The sequence below is a fragment of the Sus scrofa genome, chromosome 11 (genome assembly GCF_000003025.6).
Source record: "Sus scrofa isolate TJ Tabasco breed Duroc chromosome 11, Sscrofa11.1, whole genome shotgun sequence".
NCBI lineage: Eukaryota > Metazoa > Chordata > Mammalia > Artiodactyla > Suidae > Sus > Sus scrofa.
In genome coordinates, this window is record NC_010453.5 from 16,854,716 (window position 1) to 16,867,583 (window position 12,868).

Consider the following 12,868-nt stretch of genomic DNA (forward strand, 5'->3'; position numbering starts at 1 on the left):
GAGAGAGTTTTAGGACTTGGGTCTTCTGTCTGAGACTTGTTTTCGTCCAGAGATGCTCCCAGAGGGGGCTTCTGTACAGTCTGAGTGGCCGCCGCTGGCAAGGTTCCCTAACACGGGACGTGCACAGCCCAGGTTCTCTCTCAAGGCCATAAAGAATCTGTCCTTTTTTTCTGCCTTTTGGGAAAAATGTCCAACAGCAGGATGGTATTAAGCGTGAGGCTTCCATTCTCCAGCCAGGCCTCACTGTCCTCAAGGTGACTTTGGGGCCAGGCTGTATCACAAAAGACAACGAGCCTTTTCTGTTTTAAAGAATCTAGAGGAACCTTGTCCCAGTGGCTTAGAGTACACCCGGAGGGTGAGTCCTCAGGGACAGAGGAGGGGCTTCCATCCACCCCTCAGGGAGAAAAGGCTCCTAAAAAAGGAGGAGCACCACCGGCAGGGTGTCCCTCTAGGGGTTCCCAGGTCAGGAGCAGCATCCCTGTCTACTGAGTCCTGCCAACCTTGGCCAGTGTGGGGGTAGCAATCCTGCCAGCCCCCATCCGAGCATCCATGGTCCCCAGGATGAGTCACCTTCTAGATTTCTCCATGGAGTCTATGGCCAATAAGTGATCCCTGTATTCCGGGGGCTGGAGGGGGGGAGTCCCCTGGAACAGGCATCTTCTAGTCCCAGGGCCCTCTTAGGTCCTAGTTCCCTTTCTCTAAAAGGGCGGTCAGTATCGGAAAACAGGCACTGGCCACTGTGTGGCACTGTGTACAGCCGCCGTGCAATGATCTAAGAAAGTTTCCATTTCTTTTAAGCTACAGTGTGTGCCAATAGGCTGCATTTTATATTTCCACAAAATCGAACGTGATGAGTTAGTCAAATGGTAGCTAAGGCAACCCCAGAGGGCAAAGTCCCTGCGGTCCGGGTCCCTGGCTGCCTGTGAGAATGGCTGAAGCTCTTCTTGACATGTCCTTGGCATATGCAGTAGTACAATGCGCAGACCTAGTGGTGAGGCTGGAAGACACCTGACAAACCTGACAGATTTCTTCCCTCCATTTCCATGTAAGACAGTGACGGACCTAAGTGGACCTAAAATCATCCTATGGGGAAAGCTGCAGGGAAGGGATGGCATCGGGCTTTAAACTTAAGTGCCTAAAAATGTTGCATGAAGTTGCCTTGAGGTGGACAGACAGACCTATCGACTCTCTAGTCCATCCAGGACCCGCTCATCGTTATAGGGCGGGAGTCATCTGGTGGTGGATTTGTAGTCTGTCTACTCTGGCCCACACCGTCGGGATCCCTTAGTTCCTTAGCAAACGTAGGATGGAAAACAGACCAGCCTTGGACTGTCTCTTAGCTGAACAGGGACGGGTATCAATAAAACATGTTGTGCCTGTGGGCACCACTGGCCAGGTGGAAGGAGACAGCCAGAAGATGCATGAACAGGCCCAGTGGCCACACTCCTTTGCAGAGTGTAACCCCAGCGCTGACCCCACGGGGACCGCGGTCAGAGGGCTATAACCAAACTCAACCTGGTTCTTTGCTTGGACCTCTGATCGCAGTAACGCTTTGGCTGTTTCCTGGCCCCGGTCTCATTCACCTGCTTGTGAAGCTTGCTTCTTCCGGGTTCACAAGCTTCCCCTACAGAAGAGGCACGGCAGGTGTTTCAGCCCCTCCCGCAGGAGGACGGGGACTAACGGCGTCCGCGTCCGCCGGGCAGGCTCGCAGCCTCCTTCTACCCCCACCCTCCATCAGCGCCTGTGCAGACGACCCCGACACCCTGTCCCTGCCAGAGAGCAAGATGCTCTGGACCCATGGGTAGGGGCAACGCCCCTGCTCAGCTTGAAGCAGCTGCAGAAGAGGACTGTCGACCCTGTGACCCTGAGAAAACGTAAATGGACCAGACTTGTTGAGGGAGGCAGTGCTAGAGCCGGCAGGTAGCCAGACAGGAGCAGGAAGAGAGGCAGGGTCATGTGACAGAGACCCTAAGACATCTTGGGATGACAGGGCTCCTAGGGGCACACAAAGAAAGGAGGGAACCTCTGGGTCAGAGGGTCAGCGTTTCCTCGTGAAGCCCTCGGTGCAGTGGGATCAGCCCTGCAACCAGAGCAGGACCCGCCAGGCGCTGAGGCCAGGACAGATCTGAGCAAGACCAAACAAGGACAAAAAACCCCCTCCTCTCGGGAAGGTGGGGCTGGGAGGAAACGCAGGGAATGACCCTCAAAACCCCTCCCTCGTCGATGAGCCTTCGGTCCTGTCACTTCCACACCCGCTTATAACCAGCCTGCCAGCAGGAACTGCTGCTGCTCCCCTGAGCCTGCCTGCTCTCCTCCTGAGTGTTCCGTTGCTCAATAAATCCTTGCTTCGCTTACGTGGTTTCCTTGTCTAGTCTCTCAATTCTTTCTGTGGCAAAACAAGACCCTACCCTCTGGGAACAGTATCCAAGGCTAAAACCTTAAAGAATAGGTTTCAGTCTATTCATCAGTGATCTCTAAGTTACTAAGGGAGAGAGAGATTTGCGAGAAGGAAATGTGTTTAGCTTCTGGAGGGAGAGAAGTAAGAGAGAAACCAATGGCCTGTTCTCTTGGAGAGAGCAAGGCAACTTTCTCTGTGTCCCTGCTGCTTCTGTCAGAGGTCAGCTGTTGCACTGGAAGAAACCCGGGTCTGGCCTAGAAGGACCTGAGACCTAAAACCAACTGACTGCCTGCAGCGCTTTTCCTCCAGAGAGGAAAAGACGCATCTCCTTGGACAGTCTGCTGAAAAAGGCCCACAACGGACACGGATGCACTTTAAATTTTACGTCCGTTTCTAAAAGTCCAAGCACTGAGTAATTTTAGAGCCACAACCACCTCCAAACGGGACAGGATACTAAAATAAAAAAATAAAATAAAATAAAACCATCCTGAGCACATAGGCTTTTGAAGGCAGTGAAAGAGGAGTTGTTTGGCACCCGCTCTGCCTTCCTTCTCAAGGCGCCCATTGTTCTGCAGGCGCGAGAACGGCCTCCTGGATGAGCTGGGGCAGGATTTACATCCCTGGGTCTGAGCCGTGCTCACTGCTGTGCCTGAGGGATGCCTTGGGATGCTACTATTTGCCATCAGGTGTGGGTTGTGACTGGCTTCTCCACTCCCTGTTTCTGGGAGATAAACACAGGCTGCCACTCATGGTGCCGGGGAACTGTGAGGGCATGTCTGAGACATCTGGGAGAGGAGAGGTTTTCCACGGATAAAGCTTACGCATACACCCCATTCATCTTTTCAAGTATAGAAAAAAAAAAAAAAACGTGGTCACCTTTGCTCAGAGGATTCTCTGTGCTGCAAAAATCATGCTCTATGCACCTCTGTGCCCGTGGCAATTGTATCTGATGAAATAAGTTTTAGTTGTTCATAGTGTATCCCTGGTGATGTATAAAGTTAATTACAGGATCAAGCTCACTGGAGAAGACAATTTTTTGGGCCACACTTGCAGCACACGTAAGTTCCCAGGCCAGGGATCGAACCTGAGCCACAGCTTAACTTCTAGGCCATCAGGGAACTCCCAAGAAGACTTAATTTTAATTTTGTATCTCTAATATTTTGACACTGGTATCTGGCTAAAACCAACTCTTACTTGATTTTCATAGCACTTTATCATTCTGGTAAGATCCACAAAAAACAAAAATAACGATGGAGAGCCCAGTATATCTTTAGTCTGCCACCATCACTTCATGCAAGATGGATTAAGTATGCTTCTTTTTTTTTGGCTGCGTTCACGGATCATGGAAGTTCCTAGGCCAGGGATGGAACCCAAGCCATAGAGCAACTCAAGCCACTGCAGTGACAAGACTGGATCCTCAACCCACAGTGCCACAGGGGAACTCCAAGTATGCTTTAAAATATACTAGAATATACTAAATTTACGTGGAAAAATGTAATTTTGTTCCAAGTCTCCCAAAGATACCTTAGTCACAGCTTCTTACCTTTGATGGAGGGTTTGGCACTGACGCTGGAGGTGCTGGAAGCCTGAGGAGCAAAAAGTAAAAATCACGGTCCTGGTTTTCACAGACAAGAAAACAGTAAGACTTATCAAGTTTTACTGGTATTTCACAGTTTCACCTCCATATATCTTACTATTCAATCACCTCAGTAGGGAGAGTGAAATTTCTCTAACTGAATAAATCTTCATTTAGTGACTGAATTCTCTGTACTGGCATTGTCTGGGCTACAAAGCAAAATGAGAACTCAACTCATGTGTTGAAACAGAACCACATTTCTTTAGCCTCTATAAATTTACATTTTGTTATTATATTTTTTTCATCATAAATCACAAATCTAGCACAGATTCAAAAGTGAAAATTATTTTAACTGTTGACCAAAAGTCACAAAAATTTTACTATTCTTCTATTTAAAGAGAAGTTTAATTGACATATCTTACTCTTCAAGTCTTTAAAAAAAAACTGAGCAAAAAGAAAAGGATCTAAAAAAACAATGGAACATAAGGTCTTTAACAACATAAGAAGGTACAAAGAAATCCAGGAAAATACTGAATAGCAGCATATGAAAAAAAGGGCAAAAACCTAAATGGACATTTCTCCACAGAAGACAAACAGAAGGCCACTAGGCAAATGAAAAGGTCTCAGTATCACTAATTGTTAGAGAAATGCAAATCAAAACTACAATGAGGTATCACCTCACGCTGGTCAGAATGGTCATCATTTAAAAGTCTGTGAACAGTAACTGCTGGAGCGGGTGTGGAGAAATGGGCACCCCCACATTGCTGGTGGGAATGTAAAGCGGCACAACCGCTGTGGAAAACACTGTGGAAGTTGCTCAAAGAATTAAACACAGAACTACCACATGATCCAGCATCCCACTCCTGGGCATGTATCTGGAGAAAACTGTAATTCAAAAAGGTACCTGCACCCTATGTTCCTAGCAGCCCTATCCGCAATAGTCAAGACATGAAAGCAACCCAAGCGCCCACAGACGCATGACTGGATAAAGACGATGTGGGAGACATGTACGTATATGCACACACAGAGACCACTGCTCAGCCAAAAAAGGAATAACGCCATTTGCAGCAACATGGATGGTTCTAGAGATTTTCATATTAAGTGAAGTAAGGCCAAGAAAGACAAATACTATACGATGTCACTTATATGTGAAACCTAAAATATGACATGAATGGGAGTTCCTGCTCTTGCGTAGCGGGTTAAGGATCCTGTGCTGCCCCTGTGGCGACTCAGGCCACTGCTGGTATGTGGGTTTGATCCCCAGGCTGGTGCAGTGGATGAAGGGTTTGGTGTTGCTGCAGCTGGGGCACAGGTCAACAGCTGCAGCTCAGACTGGATCCCTGGCTGAGGGACTTCCATATGCTATGGGTGCCCCCGCACCCCAAAGACACCAATGAACTTGTCTGCAAAACAGAAACGGACCTACAAAGACAGAACAGACTTGTGGTTGCCAAGGGGGAGGAGAAGTGGGGGAAGGATGGATTGGGAGTTTGGGATTAGTAGATGCAAACTATTATATGTAGAACGGATAAACACGAGGTCCTACTGTGTACAGCACAGGGAGCCATATTCAACATCCTGTCATATACCATAATGGGCAAGAATAGCAGGCTTTCAATATACTACATTACTGCACTCCTACAGAAACCAATTTCCACTAATTGTTTTTTAAAATAGGACCTAAAATGCAATTTGCGAAAAACAGCAAATCTACTAAAAAGTCATTTTTATCTTCATGTATAAGAGGAGAAAATTTTAAGAATCAGCAAAAGCTATTAAATCATCACACACATAAAGTCTTAAGAAGTTACTAAAATACAGAAAATAAACACATTTTTTCAGCCTAAAGTACGTCTCCATATTTTATTAAAGACCTTTGTGAAGGAAAGAACACAAACCGAGTCATTCTCAAACCCTTCTTGCCCCCTCAAAGACACAGACTGTGTTTCATCCTTCTCTGAGTTAAGTGCTGGGCATAATAAAAATTCTTAGTGAAGAGTTCCCGTCGTGGCTCAGTGGTTAACGAATCCGACTAGGAACCATGAGGTTGCGGGTTCGGTCCCTGCCCTTGCTCAGTGGGTTAATGATCCGGCGTTGCCGTGAGCTGTGGTATAGGTCGCAGACGTGGCTCGGATCCCATGTTGCTGTGGCTCTGGCGTAGGCTGGTGGCTACAGCTCCAACTGGACCCCTAGCCTGGAAACCTCCACATGCCGCGCGAGCGGCCCAAGAAATGGCAAAAAAGACAAAAAAAAAAAAAAAAAATCTTAGTGAACATCTAATGATAAGGCAAATGGTACAAAACCTTTAAATCTAACTTTAGGAAATATTCTACATGCCATCTACTCTTCTGTCCACCTTTAGTTCTCTTAAAATGACCACTAAGAACCAAATTAGTTAAATCTGGCTGGGAATATAATTTTAATAAGGTGTACACTTTAAAAGCATAACCACCTGTAATTCCGATCCTAATGCTCAGGAGTTCTTGAGCTAGTACCCACTAAATCAATTTGTTCCAATCAAAAAGTCCATTAAAAATCACCATCAAACTATAAAGTCTACGACATAACTCAAGTATAATCTTATCCTACATGCACCTTAATATTCACAGCAGCACCATTCACAAGAGCCAAGACATGGAGGCTAAATGTCCACCAACAGAGGAATGGATAAATATGTGCTATATAAAAATTACACCCCCCCCCACATATATATATATACACAGTGGAATGTTACTCAGCCATAAAAAAGCATGAAATAACACCCTTTGTAGCAACAAGAATGGGCTTAAAGAATATCATACATACTAAGTGAAGTAAGTCAGACAGAGAAAGACAAATACATGATGTCACTTAAGTGTGAAATCTTAAAAAAGGATATGAAGGAACTTATTTGCAGAATAGAAACAGACTCGCAGATTTTGAAAACAAACTCACGGTTACTAAAGGGAACAGGTCAGGGGTGGATGGACTGGGGTTTGTGATTGGCATATGCAAATTGGCTATATGGAATGACTGGCCAACAGCAATGGGACCTGCAGTACAGACAGAGAACTCTACCCAATATTCTGTGATAATCTATGTGGGAAAAGAACCTGAGAGAGAATGGATGTGTATACATGTATAATTGAATCACTTTGTTGTACAGCAGAAATTACCACAACACTGTAAATCAACCATACCACAACCTCAAAAAATGAAAAAAAATTAAAAAAAAAATATGATTCAGGGCGTTCCCGCTGTGGCACAGAAGGTAAAGGATCCAGCATTGCTGTAGCTGTGGTGTACACTGCAGCTGAGGCTTGGATTGGATCACTGGTTTGGGAACTTCCATATGCCACAGGTGTGGCCAAAAAAGAAAAAAAAATGATACAAATGGAATTATTTATAAAACAGAAACAGACTCAGACACAGAGGACAAATTTAAGAGTTACCAAAGGGGAGAGGGAGTGGGGAAGGGATAAATCATGCATTTGGGATTAGCAGATACAAACTACCACATATAAAATAGATAAACAACAAGGTCCCACTGTATGGTACAGAGAATTATACTCATTATAGCCTATAACAACCTGTGATGTAAAAGAATGTATGTATAGCTGAGTCACTCTGAAATACACCAGAAACTGACAAAATATTTTAAATCAATCCTACTTCAATAAAAGGAAGAATAATCTCTTATCAGAAAAAGTGATATTATAAACTATAAAGAAACCCTATTTCTAGGAAACCAAGAAGTACAACTATGCTTCATTATAACTAAAGATGAGCTATACTTACTTCAAATACTTGGATAAGTCGTCACTTAAATCTTTAGGTATGTAATCAGATATCAGACCATGGGCATAACGAATATAATCCTCTGAAAGAAATAGAATGGAAAGTAAAAGAAAAAAAATTAGTAATAACTATTGCAGTTTTACAGTTAAATTGACCCTAGTTTCCATTCAGGCACCATCTGGCCTTGGAGAGTCCCTTAAGTCCTTAGTTTCCGTTTCCTTATTTGTGAAATGGGGACCTCACATCCACCTGCCAGAGCAGGGGGGAGACACGATGGAGGAGCTGCCCTGCAGGATGATGCCGAGGTTATGAGATAATCAAATGCAATACAGTAGATATGCCCACTCAATGCAGGTAAAAATTCAGGGTTCTTTTCTTAGTTGAGGCCCTTGAATACAAATACAGTTCAAAAATCAGCTGTAACAATATAAAATAGTCACATCTTTTTAGAGGACTAATTTCTTCTAGGTCTGTGTCAATATAAAATAAATGTAATTATTGAACAATAATGAGCATGCTCATCTAAGAGAAATCATACATGATGTTTCCGTGATGTAGGCGCTTTATAAGAGTCCTGAATGTTATACATACTCTTAAACTAATAACATGTCATAAAAATGTAAAAAGCAAAACTCGGCAGAATGTATAATCGTTCCTTCTAAAGCACCTGGATTCTCGGTACTGAAATGTATCAATTAAGTATGGTTACACAGAGAAAATCTGTTTTAAAGCCCTGTTCCTTAATTCAGTATTGTTTTTGTAGAATACTAGGGGATAATCAAACTTAACAGATGGGATAATCACATGGGGATATAAACTACCAAAAGCAATATCCCAGATTGTTGCTGGGATATTAAGTTTCTTTTTTCCATTCTCTTGTACCTTCCACACTAGGAGAACAGTTTGCCTCGGTATTAGAAAGTGACTGCTGCTTGGACCACCCGATCTCAAAAAGTCTTCAACAGAGACACTCACTGTCAACACAGAGCTGAAAGTTACCACCTGACCCTTCTACAACTCTGCTCATGGTTCTGGGTTAGACATTATTCAACACGTCATGAATAGACAAAAGAAAGTTATCTGAAGAAAATCAACATACTGGGAGTTCCCTTTGTGACTCGGCAGTTAATGAACCTGACTAGGATCCATGAGGACACAGTTTTGACCCCTGGCCTCTCTCAGCGGGTTAAGGATCTGGGATTGCTGTGGTGCAGCTGCAGCTCCGACTCAATCCCTAGCCTGGGAACTTCCATATGGCATGGGTGTGGCCCTAAAAAAGCCAAAGGGGAAAAAAAAGAAGAAAATCAACATATACATCCATTTGCTTCTAGTAGCCATACCAAGCTAAAATTGTTTTAAGAAGTAAGAATATAAAGAGTACAAAGCTTATTTTACATTAATGAAACATTATAAATCAATGCTACCTCAGTAAAAAGTTTTTTTAAAAAGCTGATTTTATGGCTGGGATCCTAAATGGCAACAGAGCCGAGCCCAGACTCTTGTACTTAGAGACTAGTACAAACACTGCACTCGGAACAGAAGACCTGGCCTGGGAGTTAGGATGGGTGACTTTGGATAAGTCACCTACTTCTCTGAGACCATAGTTCTTCATTTTTAAAATGAGAAGACTCATCTAAATAACCTACAACACCCCTTCTCCTACTTCAACACAAATCTATGGTTTTATCCATCCATCCATCTGTCCATACATGCATGCATCCATCTGCTGTCAACCCATTCATTCTTCTCCCTGTGCGACCATCCATCCATCCATCCATCCATCCATCTGACTTAGTCCCTTCTCTTCTTGAAGCCAATCAGAGACACTGGTAGCTCTTAAACTCAGATATCAAGGGCAATCCACCCTCCCAGAATGGCAGGAGCCAGCTATCATCTGAATGTGCAAGGTCCTGAGAGGTGGATTCCCGTAAATCAAAGACTGCCTGAATTACTATCAATCACCAACAGGCCACCATCGCTCGTTTTTCTTTGTTTTTCATGACAAAACTCAGATGTTTTGAAGTTGCATGTGTAGAACAAGGGAACACTGCGTTGGAGCTTAAAGTCAGAATAATTTCTGTCCTACCATTTTAGAACCTTAATTGCAATACACAGCTGTTTTTCTGCAACTACACATACAAAAATAAGAGGAAACTACAAACTGGAGAAAGCTAAAGAATGTATCTTAATAACCTAGAAGAAAAAATTGCCAAGTGAATAAATTTTCAACTAAAATCAAAATATTGAGACCTACAGTGGGATCTATGCTTCTTGAAAGGAAGACGCAAACAAATGCAGCTCACTGGGAACCCTCGTGCCATGTGAACAGTACAACAAATAGGTTATGAGGATGGGGCTTGGGCTTAAGATCAGGCACATTCCCTTAGCAGCTCAGCTCTACCGTCTACTAGCTGTGTGACTCTGGACCCAGCCTCAAGGCTTTCAGTGTAGAATGAGACTAAGAGGCAGGATCAGATAAACTAATGTGTGCACACTGGCAGCTCAGTAAAAGGCCTGGCACATGAGACACGCTCAATAAATGAGTTGTTAGGATTGTAATTACTATTAGCGCAAAATGCACATCTGTTGAATGAATGAATTCAGTAGAAATTATAGATAGAAGTGATCTACGGCAGCAATACCACTTGGCTCGGAAACAAAATACACACCTGCCACGAGATCTATGAGAATAGAGCAGCAAGATGTGCAGCTTCCGAGACACCGAGGTTTTAAAAGAGTAAGACAGGCATTTACACATCAGCAACTTACTCCAGACAAAAATGACTTCTGATGAAATGATGTGCTTACCTTCCTTGTCAATGGAAGCCTGGTCACCGAAGAAAAACGCAGTGGACTGTACCCGGGCACCGACATTTACGTTATTGGTTTTCAAAGCTGCTACAGTCTGATGGACCTACGACATAATCAAGGGGGGAATGTCAGGGTATTTTCAACTAACTTTAGAGACTCATGATTTTCCACATGATCCTCAATTCACTAAGATCCAGGAAGAAGTGATTGAGGACCTGGAAATACCTTCATCAGAGATCAGAAGATGAGACGGGCTACACATTTGGGGAGAGGCGAGCGGCAGTGACAGCCTTGAGGGGTGAGCGCGACACCTGGACGTGCTAAGGCCGAGCCAATATGAGAGCAACTAACTCTCCAGGGCAGCCTGCTTGGGTCTGCTCTGTGACCATGGGCCGGTTACTTAACCTCTCTGTGCCTCTATGAAATGGGAATAAGGACAGTACCTACCTCACAGAACTCTTGTGAGGATTAAATGAGTTAACACACGCTAAGCCCTTAGAATAGAACATGGCACAAAGCTAGTATGTAATGATCTGCTCGGCACCTAGCCCCCTTCTTCGCCGACACAGACATCTACCAATGCAAAGACCGATGCAGATGAAAAGGGAACACGGGCACTCTTCCTATCTTTTCACCACCTTGTACGTAGGAGCCTGATTAATTCTGCGGAGTTCACGTCCATGCTCCCAGGCTCCCATCGTGCCCAGTAACATGATATGACAAACATGGTTTTCACACACGAGATAGAAGAGAATCTTAGGAATCAGGACTTTGGCTGGGATCCACTGAACTCATCTCCATATATCTTGTCAAGCGAGATTCTTAATCACTGAGGACGTACGCAGTATCTGTGACCAGTGGCTTTTTTTGTTGTTGTTTACTATATCCACAGTAAGACATGCACCGCAAGCTGACACCCCAAAACACACAGAAATATGTTTCATAGTCACACTTAATACTTGCCCTTATACTGCGGTATCTTTTAATATCTATTCTACCCTATCCCATTCTGTTCCATCCAATCCATTCCAAGAGAAACACAGGCTGTGATCTACTACATCGACTTGAAAAACACTGCCCAAGTCCTTCTATGAGGTCTAATTCTTAGGATCACTAACACACAGGGTTTGCCTGGAAGGTGACCCCTCTTCAGCATCCAGACACTGAGAGGGGTCACATTTCCTCTAAGCCCAATTCTGTTTGGTCCCCTGCGGGCCATGTGTGAGCAGTGTCACCCTCTGAGATGCCTGCAGGACTGAGAGCAGGGAGTGCATGCGGCCTGGTATCACCTGGCTTGCGGATCCAAATCTGTGCCAACGAATGGGAGGATGTCTTCCCTCAGCGGTGAGGATCATGGGGAAACGGGGATGCAGGGCAAAGGAACACATTGAGCTAATCCAGAGCTGCATGAGTTCGGGAGAGTGGAAAGCCAGAGTCTCCTCGCACTTGGAGGTCTTTGTGCAGCTTCTCTCTGGCCACTGGATGTACAAGACGGTGTCCGTGTGCAGGCTCACCGCTTTCTCTAAAGACGTTTAAAGCGGGCATTAAACTCTTTCTACTGCAAGATACTGGAGAAAGGCTCACCACTTTCTCTAAAGATTTTTTTTTTTTTTTTTTTTTTTTTTTGCCATTTCTTGGGCTGCTCCTACGGCATATGGAGGTTCCCAGGCTAGGGGTCCAATAGGAGCTGCAGCCGCCAGCCTACGCCACAGCCACAGCAACGCCGGATCTGAGCCGCATCTGAGACCTACACCACAGCTCATGACAACGCCAGATCCTTAACCTACTGAGCAAGGCCAGGGATTGAAGCTGCAACCTCATGGTTCCTAGTCGGGTTTGTTAACCACTGCGCCACAATGGGAACTCCCACTTTCTCTAAAGATGTTTTAAAACGGGCATTAAACTCTTTCTACCTCAAGCTACTGTACCTTTTTTTCCAGCCATTTTAATGTCTTCTCTTTGCTGTACTTGTAATATTTCTTCTTGTCTATTTCTGGATTAAATTAAAAGAAAAAAAAAGAGAGCAGTGGATTAAACAAAAACATAAACTCATCTTACCTAATATCTTATATTCTTGAGAAACTCAATTTATAACCCTGAGAGCATCCCTGAGACATTAAAAATCCCTAAACAGAATGCCAGATTTAATCCAATTATTAAATGAGTGGGAATTTAAGAAAACTATCAACTTATACAAATGGTTCTCATCACAACGAGAAATTTTTTTTTCTTCTTTTTATTGTATCTATATGAGATGGCGGATGTTAATTAAACCTGCTGTGATAATCCTATCAAACTATATATAA

General features: G+C 44.1%; 1 protein-coding gene across 10 annotated transcripts in view; it reads right to left on the reverse strand.

The window, feature by feature from the left end:
- RNASEH2B (ribonuclease H2 subunit B) overlaps nt 1-12,868 on the reverse strand; it is an 86,161-nt gene that overhangs the window by 28,917 nt on the left and 44,376 nt on the right. For 9 of the 10 annotated variants that reach the window (XM_021065147.1, XM_021065146.1, XM_021065142.1 and 6 more), the window contains 4 exon segments: nt 12,491-12,555; nt 10,560-10,665; nt 7,752-7,833; nt 3,942-3,984 (listed from right to left, as the gene is read on the reverse strand). In XM_021065147.1, the coding sequence (XP_020920806.1) occupies nt 3,942-3,984; nt 7,752-7,833; nt 10,560-10,665; nt 12,491-12,555 (296 nt within the window). 10 annotated transcript variants of the gene reach the window in all.